This window comes from Phacochoerus africanus, chromosome 14 (genome assembly GCF_016906955.1).
Source record: "Phacochoerus africanus isolate WHEZ1 chromosome 14, ROS_Pafr_v1, whole genome shotgun sequence".
Classification (NCBI taxonomy): domain Eukaryota; kingdom Metazoa; phylum Chordata; class Mammalia; order Artiodactyla; family Suidae; genus Phacochoerus; species Phacochoerus africanus.
The window spans coordinates 33,838,018-33,858,451 of record NC_062557.1 but is presented as its reverse complement, the minus strand read 5'-3'; the positions used below and the strand labels follow the sequence as shown (position 1 = coordinate 33,858,451).

General features: G+C 51.0%; 1 protein-coding gene across 1 annotated transcript; it reads left to right on the top strand.

The window, feature by feature from the left end:
* The first annotated feature begins 15,080 nt into the window (after positions 1-15,080).
* CCDC182 (coiled-coil domain containing 182) lies at positions 15,081-15,542 on the top strand. Its single transcript, XM_047756800.1, has one exon. The coding sequence runs from the start codon at positions 15,081-15,083 to the stop codon at positions 15,540-15,542; it is 462 nt and encodes a 153-aa protein (XP_047612756.1).
* The last annotated feature ends 4,892 nt before the right edge of the window (positions 15,543-20,434 follow it).

Here is a 20,434-nt window from a genome sequence, read left to right as displayed (position 1 = left end):
GTGGGGGTTGATTGATTCCTGAAGGCTTTGTTACTGGCAGGGGGTGTGGGGGATGGCGGGGGGTGGGGGGCGTTGCTGCCTGTTTGGGGGCTTTGGATGGTGCCCTGGCCCTGCAAGTCTCACAGCTGGCACCTCTCCCATGGACGAGGCTTTTCATTTATTTATTTATTTATTTATTCTTTTTTGGTCTATGGAGTCCCTGCACCAAGATCGGATCCCAGCCATAGTCTCAACTTCTGCTGCACAGCTGCTGGCAATGCCAGATTCTTTTAACGCACTGTTGCTGGGGATCGAACCTGCGTCCTGGCGCTGCAGAGGCATGGACTTTTAATTGCCCCCAGAACACTGTGTCTCAGAAGCAATTCCTTATGAAGCCTTAGCTGACCTCTACTGACCTGTCATCCCGACCCGTGAGATCATTTGACGTCCCCCCCACCCCTAACCCAAGTGCTATGGCTGGAACTAAGAAGGCTTTAAAAGCCAGGCCTGTGGAGTTCTGGTTGTGGTCCAGAGAGTTACGAACCCAACTAGTATCCATGAGGACGCGGGTTTGATTCCTGGCCTTGCTCAGTGGGTTAAGGAGCCAGCAATGCCGTGAGCTGTGGGGTAGGTTGCAGACTCCGTTGTGGCTGAGGCTGTGGCCGGCGGCTGCAGCTCTGATTGGACTCCTAGCCTGGGAACCTCCATATGTCTCAGGTGCAGCCCTAAAAAGCAAAAAAAAAAAAAAGAAAAAAACCAGGCCTGTAAGCCTTCCTCCGACTTTCTCTTCTGTTCCCACACCCCCACCCCCCAGAGGGGCATAAGGCGGCTTGGAGCTACCAGGCTTATGGTAAAAAAAAGTATTTCTGTGGCAGGTGGGGAGCAGCTGAGATGCTCCAGGATAGAAACCAGGGAAAGGGGTGCCCTGTGAGGTGGGCATCCACGGGGCTGTCAGGGCCTAGGAGGGGACATCCTGCTTGGCTCTGGTGGCTGGGCCACAAGCACAGCCTCAACCCTTTCGGGATCTTCTTTGCTTAGTTCTCTGGATCCGCTTTCTAAATTGCCTTGCTTAACAGAATGGCCAGAAGAGAGCCTTAAATGTTGTTGCTTTCTTTTCTTTCTTTCTTTTGTTTTTTGTCCTTTTAGGGCCGCACCCACAGCATGTGGAGGTTCCCAGGCTAGGGGTCTAATCGGAGCTCTTGCTGCTGGCCTACACCGCAGCCACAGCAAAGCCAGATCCTTAACCCACTGAGCAAGGCCAGGGATCAAACCCGCAACCTCATGGTTTGTAGTCGGATTCGTTTCTACTGTGCCATGACGGGAACTCCTAAATGTTGCTTTCTTTTTCTTTTTTTTTTAAATTTATTTTTATTTTTATTTTTTATTTTTTTGGTTATTTTATTTTATTTTTTAATTACTCAAATGAATTGATCACATCTGTAGTTGTATAATGATCATAACAGTCTGATTTCACAGGATTTCCATCCCATAAATGTTGCTTTCTGATTGTTGGCCTTTTCCGGCTTCCCTGCTACCCCAACTCACCATATCCTTAGCGGCAGCCCCGTGTCGCGGTCCTATGGAGAGGGACCTTTTGGCGTCTAGGCCTTGGTGGTAACACTGACCAAATGATTACAGCCAAGAGAAGTGTTGATCATGAGGTCAACTGGGGAGTGTCAGGCCAGTGACTGCCTATAGGGGTGAGCAGGACGGGAAAAGGGGTAAAACCCTGCTCTTCCTGGGAGTTTGGGAGGCAGCTCTCATTGTTGGTAACTGGAAAACCTTTGAGACTGGGAGCGGGAGCCAGAGACACAGGGAGCCCTGCTGGGAGAGAGGCAAGGCAGGACTTTGGGATAACCCTCACTCTCTGACAAGATGCTTCGAGGCCCCTGGAGGCCTTCCACGTGCTGCCCTTGGCTCTTAGAACCTCAGCTAATGAACAGCATTCTCAGCCATCCCCGGGGACGGGGGTTCCTGGGGTGGGGGTGGGGTGACTGGCCAGCACAGACCACACGGTGGAAGTGAATTATCTGCATGGATAAATTTGGGAGACAGGTCAGCTCCTGCCCAGCTCTCCCTCCTTCTCCCTCGAGCTGTCCCCCCATGGAGAGGTCACTCTATCCAGTTCACAGAAGCAGCTGACCACCTCTGCAGGCACCTGTGCCTGGAGACGGTGTCAGGGTCAGGGCTGAGGTCTTGCATATGAGTGAGAGCTGGACAGAAGGAAGCCACTGCTATGGGACGCATACACCTAATTCAACACGGACGAAGGTGAGCCTTGGGCAGTGTCTTTGGGCTGTGGCTTTTTCAGCCTCAAAGAGATTGTGCTGGCGAAGCCTCATGCCCAGCATATGGAAGCACTCCATTCATGGTAAATTATTATTTTCTTTGTAAATTATTATGAATAAAGTGATGCTTTGTGGATAATCATTTGACAGTGTACTCTGTTGGAAGAAGAACAGAATTCAGGAGCATACGTGAAATGCTGAAAAAATTATTCTTTTTATTTGCTTTTTGAGGGCCGCATCCACAGCATATGCAAATTCCCAGGCTAGGGGTCCAATCGGAGCTATAGCTGCCAGCCTACACCACAGCCACAGCAATGCAGGATCCAAGCCACGTCTGCGACCTCTACCACAGCTCATGGCAACGCCAGATCCTTAACCTACTGGTGGGGGCAGAGATCGAATCCACAACCTCATAGATCCTAGTTGGGTTCATTTTCTGCTGTGCTACAATGGGAACTTCTGAAAAACACCATTCTTCAGAGAAAGTGTAATTAGGGATTTTAGAATTTCTTTTTTAGCTGGAAAAGGATCTCCCACATGACATGAAGTCTATTGTTCAGTTTCTGCCTGTTGGCCTCTCATGGGGTTTAGAGTAATTTATTATGTCAAGAAGTAGGGGGCTACCTGGAATAGAAAAGGCCGGCCGAAGCAGTCTTCCCTGGGGAAGGAGGGGACGATGAGGCTGCCTGGCCGTCCCCCTTCTCTCCTCCCAGGCTGGCTGCCCATGCAATGCGACATCTAATGTGGGGATTCATGGGGGGGTGGGTACAGACACGCACCTGGGATTACAGGGTCAGGAGCGTTGACATCCGCTGTTCCTCCTTAACTGCTGGACCTACTGGGTTCACTCCTGCCCTGGCCAGTCCTGACCACAAAGCCCTCCCTCCCTCCCATCTCCCCACAGGGCTGTTCAATAACACAGGCCAGTCAATCTGACCAAAGCATTCCACTAAGGCAAGGTTCCCCAGAAAAGGGACTAGGGAGGAGGAAGAAAAATCAAAGAAGGTGAGAAGACTTCCTGTTTTATTTTCTAAACAATAAAAGGAAGCAGCTGTGACATGGGTTAAGTCTGAAAGTCTCATCCGGAAGGTTTTGAAGGTCTGATATTAGGGAGTCTCAGGTCTTGATAAGTTCTTAAACTTTGGCAGTCATCAGGGCTGGTTAAAACACAGACTGCTTGGAGTTTCCTGGTGGCTCAGTGGGTAAAGGACCTGGTGTCATCGCTGCTGTGGTTCGGGTCCTATCCCTGGATACCTGGAGCAGGAGAATCTGCATGCCATGGGAGTGGCCAAAAAAAAAAAAATCAAAGCAGACTGCTGAGTCTCACCTCCCAGAGGGTCTGAGTCAGAAGGACTGGGTATGGCCTGAGAATTTGCTTTTCTAACAAGTTCCCAGGAGATGCCCATTGCTGCCCGTCCCTAGACCACACATTGAGAAGCTCTGGACTAGCTAGATTGGTGGAGAGCATCAGAATGGTTTGGGAGCTCTGGTTAAAAATACCCATTTCCAGGCCCTTTGTAAGAGTCGTAATGTGTTTGGCTGCAATTAATAGAATACCAGACATCAGTTGTTTGAGCAAGAAAGACCTTTGGTCATACGACAATTAGACAGGAGGTAGGTAACATGAGTTTGGTGTGGTAACTCAGGGATGTTGTAAGAAAAAAATCGAGGCTTATATGATCCAGCCATCCCACTCCTGGGCATATATCTGACAAAACAATAATTCAAAAAGATGCAAAAAGAAAAAATGGAATTCCCATTGTGGTGCAGCAGAAACGAATCCGACCAGGAACCATAGGGTTGCGGGTTTGATCCCTGGCCTCACTCAGTGGGTTAAGGATCTGGCGTTGCCGTGAGCTGTGGTGTAGGTCACAGATGCGGCTGGGATCTGGTGTTGCTGTGGGTCTAGCATAGGCCAGCGGCAACAGCTCCAATTAGACCCCTAGCTTGGGAACTTCCTATGACGCAGGTGCGGCCCTAAAAAGACAAAAAGACAAAAAAAAAAGATGCATGCACCCCAATGTTCATAGAAACACTATTCACAATAGCTAAGACAAGGAAACTACCTAGATGTCCATCAATAGATGAATGGATAAAGATGTGGTATATATAATGGAATACTACTGAGCAATAAAAAAGAATGAGATGATGCCATTTGCAGCCACGTGGATGGACTGAGATTATCATGCTAAGTCAGTCAGAAAGAGAAAGACAAATACCATATGGTATCACTTATATGTGGAATCTAAAATATGACACCAATGACCTTATCTACAAAACAGAAGCAGACTCACAGACGTATAGAACAGACGTGTGGTTGCCAAGGGGGAGGTGAGTGAGGGAGAGATGGATTGGGAATTTGGGGTTAGCAGACACAAACTATTATACATAGAATGGATGAACAACAGGGCCCTGCTGTACAGCACAGGGGACTATATTCAATATCCTGTGATAAACCGTAATGGAAAATATGAAAAAGCATATATATAGAACAGAATCACTTTGCTTTACAGCAGAAATGAACACATTGTAAAAACTATACTTGAATAAAATATTTTTTAAAAAAAATGGAGACTTCTTATCTAAATGTTCATCCTTAGCTGATTTTTCATCCTTCGGTGTGTGGCCTCATGACTGCAAAATGGCTGCCAGAGCTCCAACCACCACGTTCACATACAGCTGCATCCAAGGCAGAAGAAGGGGCAACCATTCCTCCCCTTGCCGCTTGCCTTACTCTTTTATTTTTTTTGGCTGCTCCTGGGGCATGTGGTAGGTCCTGGGCCAGGGACTGAATCTGAGCTGAAGCTTCAACCTACGCCACAGCTGTGGCACTGCCAGATATTTTACCCACTGCATCAGGGGCGGGGATCAAACCTGCGTCACAGCAGCAACCCAAGCTGCTGCAGAGACAGCACCAGATCTGTTAAGGTCAGTTCCACTGCGCCACAGCGGGAACTCCTTTCTCACTCATTTAGATGTAGTACCTTTCCATAACTCTTATCTTTACAACTCATTGGTGTGAAGAGGGTCACTAACCCACCTTCAATAAAGCACTTCCAAGAGAAAATGGAATTACCAGGTTCCATTACATCCAATTACATCCAGGTTCACCACGTGGGGCTGGTGAGGGCTCCCCCTCTCTGGGTATGTTATTGCTCGATTCTATGATCCAAAGAAAAAAGAATATTACTGGGCAGAGGCTAACAGTATCTGCCCCAGCTAAGGTGACTCGTCCCAGATTTCCTGGGACCATCCTGTTTTATATTTTAAAATTTTAATTTATTTATTTATTTGTCTCTTGAGGGCTGTACCCATGGCAATATGGAGGTTCCCAGGCTAGGGGCTGAATTGGAGCTGTTGCTGCTGACCTGTGCCACAGCCGCAGCCACAGCAACGCAGGATCTGAGCCGCGTCTGTGACTTACGCCACAGCTCATGGCAATGCTGGATCCTTAACCCACTGAGCGAGGCCAGGGATCAAACCTGCAACCTCATGGTTCCTAGTCAGATTTGTTTCCTCTGTGCCATGATGGGAACTCTGTGTTTTAAAACTGTAAGTCTCACATCCTAGGGCAAATCAAGAAGACTGCTCACCCTAAATCCAGTTTCCGAGACCTGGAATTAGAATTAGAGTCGCTTGAAGGGGAAATCCAGGCCTTAAACATGATTTTTAACCCTCTCCCCAGATGATTATTGTAGTTGCCAAGTTTGAGAGTCACTGAGTTTAAATTTCTGGGAAGCCAAAGATGGAGACTAGAGGTTGATATCGTCCCAGGTACCCTCCAAGCCGGAGAAAATCTCGGATGAAGGGATGTGATTGAGACTCAGGGTCCTTGTAGGTTCAAAGTGAACCTCAAGCCTCGAGGGGCGTGGGAGTTCAAATTCCACCCCCTGTGTCCACCTTGTCTCACCATGAGAAAGGACAGTCTAACTTCGGGGCCCCCCCGCTCTGCGTGGTCTTGATCCCTGCAGCTACCTCTGTTGGGCCCCTTAACACAAAGCCTCTGATGCTGGACTTGCTGGACTGTCTCCACGGTAGCTCCCAATTTCTCCTAAGACAGAAACCTCGTCATAGCTTTCTTCTCTTCTGAGCATCTGGCCCCAGGCCAGGCTCATTCTAGTCCTTCCATAAATACCTGAGTGAATGAATGAATGAATGAATGAATAAGTAGGGGGGGGGCTGCACTCTTGAAAAAAAGATAAAATCCTGGCCTCTAGGAGTTCCCGTCGTGGCTCAGTGGTTAACGAATCCTACTAGGAACCATGAGGTTGCAGGTTCGGTCCCTGGCCTTGCTCAGTGGGTTAAGGATCTGGCGTTGCCATGAGCTGTGCTGTGGGTTGCAGACACGGCTAGGATCCTGAGTTGCTGTGGCTATGGTGTAGGCCGGCGGCTACAGCTCCGATACGACCCCTCACCTGGGAACTTCCATATGCCGCTGGTGCGGCCCTAGAAATGCCAAAAAAAAAAAAAAAAGACAAAGAAACCCCCAAACAAACCCCAAAACAAAACAAAACAAAACAAAAAAACCCTGGCCTCTAGAGCCCAAACCAACCCTGGTGACAGCCCAATGCTCGGAGCCGTGGAAACCTCCCCATCTCAACAGTGCGCTGGCAGGAACTTGGGTGGGAATGGGGGAATGGGGGTGGGGGTGGGGTCAAACTCTTCCCTTGGACCCTGGATGACTGCACCCTATCTCCCTGACCCAGGCTTCCAGGCTTCCGTGGGAAGCGGTGTGTGTCCCCACGGCCAGGCCCTGGGTAACTTTCCAATGGTTTGAGCTCATTACTCATCATTAGGAGTCCTGGTGTCTGGAGTTTTCCAGGTGATCAAAGCTTCTCTGTCTGGAGCAGCCAGGCAGGCCCTGGTGTCTGTCACCAGTAATCCCCGGCCTCGCCAAGCAGACAGTTAAGTAACCCGGGAAGGAGGGGATTTGGTTTTTAAGCTCACATAATTCAGCTTGACACCCTGACATGTAGGCAGCAGCTCTGACTCGGAGCTGAGGACGCTGTCCCTGGTTAGAGGACTGGAGGCAGGGGGGCAGCTGTCTAGCACGGGGTTGCTTTAGAGCCAGTGGGAACCCTCCCTGTCCTGCTCCCCTGGGGTGGGGTGGGGTGGGGCTGCGGGTGGGAAAGAGGATCAGACCTCACCCAACCCTTGCACCCATCACCCCTCCTGCAGCTCTGTCTATTCTCCCGAGGACTTGTCTCCAGACAACACCCCTGCCCCTTGTTTTCCAGAACAGGAGCTCCCAATGGTACCCCCCCTTTTTTTCCTTTTTAGGGCTGCACCCGCAGCATATGGATGCTCCCAGGTTAGGGGTCAAATCTGAGCTGCAGCTGCCGGCTTACGCTGGATCCTTGACCCACTGAACGAGGTCAGGGGTCGAACCCACATCCTCATGGTTCCTAGTCAGGCTCTTAACCCACTGAGCCACAATGGGAACTCCCCAGTGGGGCTCTTTTGGGTCCCTGGTCTCTGGCTGGACTCAGCCCAATTTGCCTCCCCAGGACCTTCAACGTTCTTCTTAGTCCATGTCAAGGTGCAGAGAATATGTCTTAGAAAATGCGTTGCAGGCCTGAACCCTAGACTCAGGCTGCAGCCACCATATTTGTGCAGGTTCTGACATTTTGGTAAATAGCACAAATTCCTTCAATGCTGAGGAGAAACGTATGCTTAAAAGGATTGCATTTTCTGGTTTTAAAAAAGGTTACGGTTACACATTTGGGTCTATAATTTTTTTCTGATTTGACCTTTGTGCAAAGAAAAGTTTGCTCACTGCCCTGAGCAGCCGGGACCACACTTTCTGTCAACATAAGAGGCGCTCTGAATGGACAAAACTTGAGGAGCTCATTAGTCTGGAAAATGGAAACAGCTTTGCTAAAGAGTTTCTGTAAATGTCCAGGCTGCAACGATTGATCACTGAAGAAATTTAGCCTTGAGAATGGGGTTAAACTATTCCAACAAGGATGAAGCCAGGCCCTTCCCGGGATGCCCTTGGGGTCACCCTGCTGGCCTGAGGACTCTGTGAGGGTCTCTTTTGCGCAGATGTTCTGCCCCAGCTAAGTTCTGTGCCGGGTGGAGGGGTGGACCTTGCAGGGCAGACACCCCCCCCACCACCACCACCCTGCTTGGGAAGGCCCTTCGGGCACAGTCCTAGGCTTCCGGGGCTGGCAAAGGGCCAGCTCTACCCGCTGGACCTGCCTGTGCTTCTCCTGTCCAAGCCCTGCTCTTTAGATGCGCTCCCATCAGGATGTCTTACATATTTTAATTAAAGTGCCGCCCTGGGCTGGCAGGGCCTCTGATGGATGGCTCCAGTCTGAGCTGCGGGACTGCCGTGGTGTGAAACATGGCATCTCAGGATGCACCCTTGCTTTGGCTCTCACCCCTGGGAGCGGGGCAGGTCCACCGGGTTCCAGGAGGGGAAGCCAGCCCGGCAGGCGGTGGGCAGGTGGCAGGCGTATCCGGGGAAGACGAAGGCGGGGCTCAGGGACCGGAGAGCTCAGGTAGGGAAGCATCATGGACAGTTTCCGAGGACCAGCTGGCTGGCGGGCTGTGGATGAGCCCGATTCTTGCAGACACACAGCCCCGTGGACACTCCTTATCAGTGTCAAATTATGACAAATGGCGACGGGTAAAAGTTGCTGGGTGGCAGCTGCCGCATTTCAGAGAGAGGCGGGTATTTTTAGCCCTGTGCCTTGGGGCTCTGGCTCTGGGTTAATTAATCATGGGGAACAGCACTGAATTTGGTTCTCGAGCCTGGTCCCACCCCAAGCCAGCCATGTTCCCATTCCCCAGACTGGAATACCAGCTGCAGAGATGGAAGCCCCGCACGGCTAGAGTAGCCCTTGACAGCCCGCCAGGGCCCTGCAGAGCCCACGGCTGGGGCCCTGCACCTCTCCCTCCCCTCTGCCTCCTCCCAACTGGCTCCAGTCCTCTGAGCCTCTTTAAGCTCCTCTTGCTGTTCCCTTTTGAACATAACCCCCAGGCATCCTTATCCTTCCGAGTCTCACCCCAAACGCCCTTGCCTTACCAAGGCCCTCCCCGAGCACCCCTCCCCTCACAGGCTATTACTTTGCTGTTTATTTCCTTCAGAGCACTTGGCATCAGCCCGTATCACCTTATTTCTTGATCGCTCCACTTTATGGTCTGTCTCCTTCCATTGAAATGCCAATGGCTTGAGAAGAGGGGTCTTCTCTATCTTGTGTGCTATCTTCTTTTTCTCTTTTCTTTGGTCCTTTTTGGGCTGCCCTGCGGCATATGGAGTTCCCAGGCCAGGCATCAGAGCCAAGCCACAGTTGGGAGCTGTGCCACTGAGCTGCGGCAACACCGGTTCCTTCCGGGGATGGAACCTGTGTCCCAGAACTCCCAAGATGCCATGGATCCCATTGGGCCACCAGAGGAGCTCCTTGTTCACTGACTTAAATCCCTGTTGCCTAGCTCAGGGTACACAGAGCAGGCACTCAGTGGGTGTCAGTGAACATGCAACTGGGTGGGTGGATGGGTGGATGGATGGCAGGGCTGGCAGGGCGATGGATGGGGAGGGAAGCCCCTCTATGGGCTGGGACTTTGAGATTCAGTGTGTTGAGCTTGCAACTGTGGGTAGGGGCACATCTGGGGAGACACTGGCTGTGCAGCAACCTCCTCACCCAGGCCCGTAGCAGGAGGCCCAGGCCCAAGGGATTCTGGGAAAGGATTCTGGAAAGGGCCAACCACTGCCCTCTGCTTTCTTTGAATGTTCACGTCCAGGGCATATGGAAATTCCAGAGTCGGGAACGGATCCTAGCTGCAGCTGCAACCTACGCTACAACTTCAGCAACACTGGATACTTTAACCCCTTGCACCAGGCCAGGGATCAAACCTGTGCCTCTGTAGCAACCAGAGCTACTACAGTCTAATTCTTAATATGCTGTGCCACAGCGGGAACTCCTGCTCACTCTGCTTTAGAAATGCCCAGCCTGGAGTTCCTGTCATGGCTCAGTGGTTAATGAATCCTACTAGGAACCAGAAGGTTGCGGGTTCGATTCCTGGCCTTGCTCAGTGGGTTAAGGATCCGGCGTTGCCGTGAGCTGCGGTATAGGTTGCAGACGCGGCTCGGATCTTGCGTTGCTGTGGCTCTCGCGTAGGCTGGCGGCTACAGCTCTGATTAGACCTCTAGCCTGGGAATCTCCATATGCCGTGGGAGCAGCCCAAGAAATGGCAAAAAGATAAAAAAAAAAAATGCCCGGCCACATAAGCTTCGTTATTTATAGGAGATTGTTCTGAATTCTGCTTTTTTTTTTCATAATTTTTTTTTCTTGGAGCTGGCGTAAACCAGTTTAAGAGACTTCTAGAAAACTTTTTGCGTACTCTGCCCCAAAGCTGGCATTAGCCGTTCATCTGGAGGGATCAAGCGGGATCCTTTCCCTGTGTTCTCTTCAAATACACCTCCCCTTTGTGGAAACCACAGCAGGTTGCCTACCCTCCCCTTTCCTGCTTGGGAATGGACCCCCAATTTGCTCCTGGCATTCGGAGTCCTCTGCTTTGGGGAAGGGACCCGTGATGGGTCTGAGCCAACTAACAGAAGCTGTACCCCCAGCCAGTGCTTGGGTTGAACATGGGATTGTTTTTTTTTTTTTTTTTTTTGCTATTTCTTTCTTTGGGCCGCTCCCACGGCATATGGAGTTTCCCAGGCTAGGGGTCCAATCGGAGCTGTAGCCACTGGCCTACGCCAGAGCCACAGCAACGCGGGATCCGAGCCGCGTCTGCAACCTACACCACAGCTCACGGCAACGCCGGATCGTTAACTCACTGAGCAAGGCCAGGGATTGAACCCGCAACCTCATGGTTCCTAGTCGGATTCGTTAACCACTGCGCCACGACGGGAACTCCTGAACATGGGATTGTGACGGCGGCTCTAACTAATGGGACCTGAGGAACACTGGAGGATTTGCTTCACCCTTAAGAGGTACGTGAAGGGGTCCTCCTGCGTCATGTCCTTTTTCTGGACCCTAAAAAGGATCAAGGTTCACTTCACAGGCAGGAGCAGAGGCTTGGGGAGGGGCGCTGTTGCATGAGCTGTGTCTGGACCCAGAGGGGCCCAAGCTGGGAACCCTAAGACATGTTCCGGATCCCCCCATGCAGGTTGAATCTGATTCTCAGGGGTGGCACCTGGGTTTCCACAGGCTTGAGAGCCCACATTTTTCACCCTGTTACCCTGAGACAGGGACCCTGTGGATTGCTGTAATAGAATAGGGGAGGGGAACCCTCCCGACCCTGGCCCAGAGAGGCCGTGCCAGCAAATGTCAGAATTCCTTTCTCCTGACACCATGAAAGGGACAAACAGATTTGCCTTCTATGTTCCCAGGATTTATGGAAGGAAATTCTGAGCAAATCACAGCCCCGGACTAGAAATCTCCTAGGAGGAGGACATGCAGTGCAGGTGCACACGGAGCGAGCTGCACCTGCTGAGGACTCCCCGGAGGTTTCGGGGTGGGGGGTTGGGCCTGGGGTCTGCTGCTGCCAGAGCTGACCTTTGCTCCAGACCTCTGCTGAGGTTCACGTCATCCCAGGCCAGCTGTGCAGGAACATGACCGGAGACCTCATTAAAAAGCACTAGGGAAATTGAAAAATTGCTGTCTTTTCTTAAATACTGCTACTTTTCTTTCATAGCACTGGTTATGACTTCCACCATTCCCTGTGGGAGGCAGAGAATCAGAGAGAGAGAGAGAGAGAAACAGAAAAACACTCAAAGAATACAGAAACCAGAAGACAGATACATTCTTCCCATTGCTGATTCAAGAAATATTTATTGAGGACCTACTATGTGCCGGACCTGCACACAAACCCCTAATGAACATCCCAGCAGACTGCAGGCTGTTTGCATCATCGCTCCAATCACCACCTGGATCTTAGGTAGCAGATAAAGAGGGTGCTGTTTCTACTCTGGCCAGTAGGTGTCATCATGTCAGAGGGAAAGCTAGGGAGCGGCAGGATTTGATGGCCACCTACGAACAGGAATAGAAATCCAATTTCATCTAGTTTTCTGAGTGCCATAATGGGCAGGGCACCGGGAAGGGCACGGAAGATGAGAAATGCATAGTCCCTGTCCTCATGGAATGTACTGTGCCATTGGGGACCCGGAAGGACAAGGTCCTAGGTCACACAATGATGGGGAGGCAGTTAGGAGCCCCAGGAGAGGTGTAAAGGAAGGATTGCGTGGGTCTTAGAGCATCAGAAACTCCACATTACACCTGCTCACATTACAGCAGAGGGAATAGGCTCAGAGAGGGCAGGTGACTGACCTGTGGTCACCCAGCAATTCCAGACTCCAGATCTCCTGACTCCTAGAACAGTGCTCTTTCTACCAAACACTGTGCCTCAATAACTGGAGTTCTTGCTCCAACTTGAGACTCAAAATTCCACCTTCGTTTAGCCACGAACCTCCCTGCAAAGTGTGCTCTTGGTTGCCAACTGCCAGGCACTCTAGAAGGGTCGATCTGCCTCCTGGATAAGGTGCGGGGGTCAGCTCACCTGCAGGGGCTCACGCAGGCTGACGGCACGCCTTTCTTCCCAGAGACATCATGTTGGTATTGGAAACTAGCTGCGGTGGGAGCCTTTACATCATGGAAATCAGCAACAGCTAGAAAGCAGAGCTTTTTCTTTTTCTGTCTTCCTGGAAAACTGTCCCCCCCTTCCCCCCGCCTGCACACCACTGAATTAACACCCCTGATGTACAGATAAGGAAACTGAGGCCCGGGGAGGTGAGGCCATCCGTCAAGGAGACACAGCCTGCAGGTGGTGGAGCTGAGACCCAAGCCTGTGTGGTTGGATGGTAGGGCTCTCAGAGAGGGTAGGTCCAGTGGGATCCAGAGCCACTTGGATGTGGAGGGGCCTGGGTTTCGCCTGTGGGCAGGGATGTGCGAGCTGCCCCCCCCGGGGGGGGGTCTCATTAACCCAATGGAACAAGAACCTCTGTGGACAAAATGATAACGAGTCCAGCTTTGGCTGCATTGAATTTGAGGTACGTTGCTGGAGAGACATCAGATTTGGAGGCCAGGAGAGCAGTCCAGGCAAGGGATTTTCAAGACGGAGAGCTGTTCTTGACCAAACCCAACAGTTCCCTCCCTATAGTGAAGAGGTCAGAAGTAGGACGTTCACCTTACTGTGTGTTTTGTTCTCATCTTTGTCAGCATTCAGGCGGGATCAGAGAGGGTGGGGACAGGGGGACCATGAGCCCTGGCTCACACTTGTTCCCTGGTCCAGGTGCATAGGGAGTGCTTGGTGGGTACTTGCTGAATAAATGAAGGGACCCCATTTTATCCTGCATGCACTGAATCAGCACTGCTGTGGACCATGCATCAAAACTCTGGCATCCTCATAGGAGTGAGGATTTGGAATCAGAAATTACTTTTTCTAGGGAGTTCCCTTCATGGCTCAGCAGTTAATGAAACTGATTAGGATCCATGAGGATGAGGGTTCGATCCCTGGCCTCGATTCGTGGGTTAAAGGATCCAGCGTTGCCATGAGCTGTGGTGTAGCTCGCAGATGTGGCTCAGATCCCGAATTGCTGTGGCTGTGGCGTAGGCTGGCAGATGTAGCTCTGATTCGACCCCTAGCCTGGGAAGCTCCATATACCTTGGATGGGGCCCTAAAAAGCAAAAAAAGAAAAGCAGAAAAAATAGAAAAAAGAAATTACTTTTCTAGAGATTCTGATGTAAGTCAGACAGAGGAGGACAAGTATAGGATATCACTTATATGTGGAATCTAAGAAAATGATACAAACTTATTTACAAAACAGAAATAGACTCACATAGAAAACAAACTTACAGTTACCACAGGGGGCAGCTGTGGGGCGGGGGGATAAATTAAGAGTTTGGGAATAACATATACACAGTACAATATATAAACTAGGTGAACCAAAAGGACCTACCGTATAGCACAGGAACTAGAGTCAATATCTTATAATAACCTCTAATGGAAAATAATTTGAAAAAAGAATATAAAATGTATATATAACTGAATCATTTTGCTGTACCCCTGAAACTAACATAACGTTGCACGGGAACTAGACTTCGATTTAAAAAAAAGAAATTAATTTTTTTTTTTAGGACTGCACCCACTGCATATGGAGGTTCCCAGGCTAGGGGTCAAGTTGGAGCTGTAGCTGCTGGCCTACACCATAGCCATAACAACGCTAGATCTGAGCCGCATCTGTGACCTACATGGATACTCACGGCAATGCTGGATCCTTAACGCACTGAGCAGGGCCAGGGATCGTGGATACTAGTGGGGTTCATTACTGCTGAACCACAACGGGAGCTCCTTAAAATTACTTTTTTTTTTTTTAGAATTTTCGAGCTAGAAGTGAGATTAGGCATGATCTCTTTCTTCCAATGTCCTTCTTCGTTGAAGCCAGGAGACCATTCTGAAACCATCCAGGCCTCTTGTTGGGTGGGAGACCTCCCAGCCTGGCCTGCCAGGCCTGCCTTGCTCTGGCCAGGCTCCTTCCCCACCCTGGGACTTGGTGTGTCCCTCAGGACACAGAGAGATTGAGCTCTGGTTCTGGAAGGGCGATGAGTTGATGAGAATCCACATCTTAGGAGGCACAACGTGGGCAGATAGGCAGACAAATCCCAGAATGACCAGGCAAGGAGGTTACTATATGCAAATGAATGGATTGTGGCTTTCCTCCTGATTGGCTGGAGGGGCCCTGACGTCACAATATGTGAATTTTCTCCACTCCAAAGGATTATGTCTCTGCCCTCCCCCTCCCCCAAATTCACTAACCCGGCTGGTCCCTTAGCTCCCTTGCTTGGTCCAAACAAAGGTGACACCATGGAGCCCCTCTATCAGGCCGGGTCCATTCTCATGAAGGTGAACACTTTACAAGGGAAGAAGATGGTGGAGAGCGGCCTCCAGTCTGGAGACTTCTCCATCCCCCCATCGTGGGCCTCCTGCCTCCTGCCGCCGGCCGACCTGGAGATCCTGCAGCAGAAGGTGGCCGGGGTGCAGCGGGAGCTGGAGGACTTTAAGAAGGAGGCGCTGAAGGCCATCCATTACCTGGAGGACGCCTTCTGCGAGATGAACGGGGCCCTGGCACAGCAAGAGGAGCAGGCAGCCCGCGTGAAGCAGCGGCTGCGAGAGGAGGAGGACCGTGGCATCGTGCGAAACAAGGTCCTCACCTTCTTGCTGCCCCGAGAGAAGCAGCTCCGGGAGCACTGCAAGCGCCTGGAGTGCCTGCTGCTGCGCCTGAGCCACGATGCGCTGATCGTCCCCTTAAAGGTCCAGACCCACTGAGGCCCCTGCCGCAGGAGCTGCGTTCCTAGCCGAGCAGCTGAGCAGAAGACTCTTTTCGATGGAAGGACAAACCCTGAGTCTCTATCCATTTGCTCCTCTCTCCCCATGTCCATCGCCTTCTGAATAACCTAAATAACACCTTGCTGAGAGGCGAAAAGACCCTGTATGTTCTTTCGGTGAAGCTCCCTTTACCCAGCATCACTCAAGAGGGAGGTTTAGCCCCCGACACTGTCTTATAACGGCACCTTTAACTGTTCTCCTGTTTGTAACAGTAATATTGCTCAAATGTATGACATGATTTTTAAAAAAATTGTCTGAAACTGATTGTGTTGAACAGATGTAACTTCTTTTAATGACTCCAGGCTCTCACTCTGTTACTTCACGCAGGCTCTTCTGAGAGAGGTCGACTCGCTACCCCAGCACTAAGTGGCCTCCAAGTACCTTAGGTTAGTAGTTCTCATCCTTGCCTTGTTGCCTTTTCTGCCTGCTTTTGCGGTCAGACGTTGCTGCCTCTGCCCCCCTCTCCTTCCTCCCCATTCAGCCTGTCTCGTCAGATCCGCAGAGCGTATGACGCTCCGATGTGTGGAGTAAGAGAAGCTTAGGGCCCTGATGAGGCAGCACCAAAAGGTGGGGCTAGAAAGACGTGAAGCTTCAGACATAGAGACCAGCCTTGTGTTGGAGTTCCCGTCGTGGCTCAGTGGTTAACGAATCCGACTAGGAACCAGGAGGTGGCGGGTTCGATCCCTGGCCTTGCTCAGTGGGTTGAGGATCTGGCATTGCCGTGAGCTGTGGTGTAGGTCACAGATGCAGATCGGATCCCATGTTGCTGTGGTTCTGGCGTAGGCTGGTGGCTACAGCTCCGATTAGACCCCTAGCCTGGGAACCTCCATGTGCCGTGGGTGCAGCCCCAGAAAAGACAAAAAAAAAAAGATGAAAACCATAAGAACAGCCTGTGGGTGCCAAGGGGGAGGGGGAGGCGGGGGAGGGAGTGGGATGGACTGGGAGTTTGGGGTTAGTAGATGCAAACGATTATGTTTAGAATGGATAAGCAATGAAATTCTACTGTACAGCACAGGGCACTCTATCCAGTCTCTGGGGATAGACCACGATGGCAGAGAACACAAGAAGGGGCACGTGCGGATGTGTATGATGGGGTCACTTTGCTGTACAGAGGAATCTGGCACAGCACTGTAAATCAACTCTACTTTAATAAAAAGGAGAGAGAGAGGGAGAGAAGAAAGCCGTGAGGCTGACTTCACCTCTGACCCAGGGAGCAGGGACTGTTCCGACGCCCGGCCATGTATCGGTGATGGACCCACACCACCCCGCTTCCTCGCCGAGGCATCCTCGGAAGCAAGTGTTGGTTCCCCCGCTGCACAGGGTGGGAAGCTCACCTCAGGAAGGGACGTCCTGTCCCCAGAGTCTCCGCGCCTGCAAGTTCAAGTGCAGGTCACTTGTGCTCCTTTGCTATCTGGCTACCCCTTTTGGGACCCCATCGGGCTGTCTGTGGACCTGTTCTTCTGGAGGGTTGGGATTGTCACCTAGATGACTCGGGCGTTCTCTCTCTGTCACTGTGCCTTTTCTTTTCTATAAGCTTTTTGGCTTCATCGAGTCATGTCTTCTATCTGGTTCCCCCCGAACTGCCGTGCAGCTGAGATTCTCCCCTGAACAGCAGAAGTGAGGTGCCTCGAGGTGGGGTCAGCATCTGAGTGGAGTCAGGCCTCTGTCCTCTTGGCTTGGGACTTAGAGTCTGGGCCACAGCCTCTGATAGTCCAGGTCAACCCCCCTCCTTCCTCTCTCTTCCAGAAAATCTCTCCAAACAGGATTCGAACCTCTGGAATACTCAGGCCCAACTTCACAGCAGAACCTTGCGATCCACTGTTAATAGCAACATCCATCCATCAACCATCCACCCTGTTCTAATTTCAGGTGGTTTCTACTTTGGAGGGTTTAGTGGAAGTGGCAACAATAATTTTAATACTAGTCATAGTACCACTACCACTAGCTTATAATGATGGAGAGTATGATACCGTCCTTGGCACCAGGCTTGGCCCTTTGAAGGTGGATCCTGTTATAACAGGATGCCTCTTTCTCATATTATCTTCCATCATGGTCTATCTCAAGAGACTGGATGTAGTTCCCTGTGCTGTACAGTAGGATTTCATTGCTTATCCATTTTAATATAATAGGTAATTGTTATAATTAGGATTTTGAGGAAAACCAAAGCTCAGAGAGGCTAAGTAAATTGCCCAAGGTCACACAGCTGATAAATGGTAGAGCTGAGTTTTGAACTTAGGAAGGTCTAATGTCAGAGGCTATGGTCTTAACCACCAGGAAGCTAAATACTTTTTTTTTTTGTATTTTGTCTCTTTTTTTTTTTTTTAGGGCTGCACCCGAGGCATATGGAGATTCCCAGACTAGGGGTCCAACTGGGGCCGTAGCTGCTGGCCTACACCAGAGCCACAGCAATGCGGGATCCGAGCCTAGTTTGTGACCTACACCACAGCTCATGGCAATGCCAGATCCTTAGCGCACTGAGCGAGGCCAGGGATCGAACCTGCAACCTCATGGTTCCCAGTTGGATTCATTTCTGCTGCACCACAAGGGGAACTCCTAAATACTTCTTGAATAGATAAAATAGGAGGGTACTGAAGTAAGTGAGGCAAGATCTGGGAAAAAGGATTATTTTGGCAGTGGGGCCTGGGGAGATTCCTATATCCTTAAACTCTGTAGGGGATATGCATGTAGGTGTGTGTGTGTGTGTGTGTGTGTGTGTGTGTGTGTGTGTCTGTGTATGTGTGTGTTTACAAATGCATTTGAGAAGAACTTGGTAGGCCAGCTATAAGAAGAGGTTTAGACAACTGGCTGCCCTATGCAGAGGGAAGTGTATTTAATATTGTTTCCTATGGAAAAGGATCTGAGTTTCCTGCATGTTCAGCATGGAATCAGCCTGCTCAGAAATGCTGGGGTTCACAGAAAATCTGAGAAGACGGTGGAGAGATGCCGCCCATGATTGGTGCCCAGCAGGTCACACCTGGAGGGTCTGTGCTTCGTTCCAGCCCAGCGTTTTAGAGGGTCTGAGACAGCCTGGAGTGCCCCTGAGAAGGGGGTGTGATCGAAGGACCTGGGCATCTCTGCTGAAGAGGTTTGAGAGGACACCTGATCATGCCCTTCCCAACACAGGAAGGTCTGGGGCTTGAGAGGGCTAGTAGATGTCCCCTCTCTTGTCCCCGCCTCTGTTAGGAACCAGCTGAGTGGTAGACATAGGAACCAGGCGAATGGGGACAAAAATGTTACCTCTATTGAGGATAAAGCTGCTCGAGGAGGCGGTTTAGACCCTGTGAGCCACGTGGGCTGGCTACGTCCTCAACCCTGACCCTGACTCGGTCTCCAGGCACAGGTGCCTGCAGAGGTGGACAGCTGCTTCTGTAAACCAAGTAGTGTGACCTCTCCATGGGGGGACAGCTCGAGGGAGAGGGAAGGAGAGCTGGGCAGGAGCTGACCTTCCTCCCAAATTTACCTGTGTGGAAAGTTACCTCTCTTTCCTGGGAGAGGAGCCGGTGAGGGGAAGGAGAGCCAGGAACACTGCTTGGGCGGAGCCCCCTCCATAACGCAAGAGGACTGGGGAACAGTCCCCTCCTAACAGTTAGGAAAATCATTAGACTGAAGCTGTATAATTCTACAGGGTGGCGCTAGCGACAAAGCCTGGATGCTAGTGGGAGGCAGATTTCAGCCCTATGCAGGACATGGAAATACCACTGGGTAGGAGCTGTCATTGTGGCTCGGTGGGTTAAGAACCCGACATAGTGAGGATGCAGGTTTGATCCCTGGCCTCGCTCAGGGGGTTAAGGATCTGGTGTTGCCCCAAGATGTGGCATAGGTTGTAGAGGCAGCTTGGATCCCGCATAACTGTGGCTGTGGCAGCTGTAGCTCTGATTCGACCCCTAGCCTGGGAACGTCCATACGCTGCAAGGGTGGCCATAAAGAAGAAAGAGAGAAAGAAGGAAGGAAAGAAAGAAGGAAGGAAGGAAGGAAAGAAGGGGAAAAAAAGAGAGAAAGAGAGAAAGAAATCACACCAGGTATTTCCTAGGGGTCTGTGCAGTACTGAGTTGATTCAGTAGGTGTGGAAATCTTGCACATTTCAAGAGCGATCTGGCCCCTAACTGCCTCCTGGGGAGATAACCTCCAAACCCTGGCAATGCGCTGCCTGATACAAGTGTCTTTTGTCTTCTCGGGGCCTTGGGCCAATGTGATTTATGTTGGGGTCCCTGGAACAAGCCGTATCAGTCTGGAGGGGCTAGAGACTGAGTAATTAAGGTCAGCCATGGAGAAGGGTTCCATGCCCAGAGATAAGTACCCGTCAAAACTCCGGGCACCAAGGCTCAGGTGAGCATCCCTGGTCAACAGTACTTCGTATGTGTTGTCACACCTCATTGCTGGGAAATTAAGCTCTATCTATAGATCTCCGCCGGGAAGCTCGTGCCTGGTCTCTCCTGGATGCTTCCCTGTGCTCCTTTGACCTTTGCTGATCTTAATCTGCATCCTTTAGCTGTAATAAACCAGAATCCTGAGCATAACAGCTTTTCTCAGTCCAGGAGTCATTTTAGTGAATTCCTCAACTTGAGGACGCTCTTGGGGACCCGTGATGCAGTGTCAGATGAACATGATGCTCCATCCCTATCCTCAAAATAACCTTGTGTGCTAGGTACTATTATCTTTGTGACAGATGAGGAAACTGAGGCACAGAGAGGTTAAGTACCTTGCCTAGGAGTACACAGCAAGACTCCAGAGCGCCCTCTCCTGACCACCACCCTGCACCAAAGGAAGGGGTTGGAGCGATGGAATGGAAGCTCCCTTGGAGTGGGGGTGGCCCCAAGACCCTCCAGTTCCAA

Coding starts and splice junctions, on each gene's coding strand:
- CCDC182 (XM_047756800.1), top strand. CDS start 15,081: ATGGAGCCCCTCTATCAGGCCGGGTCCATTCTCATGAAGGTGAACACT.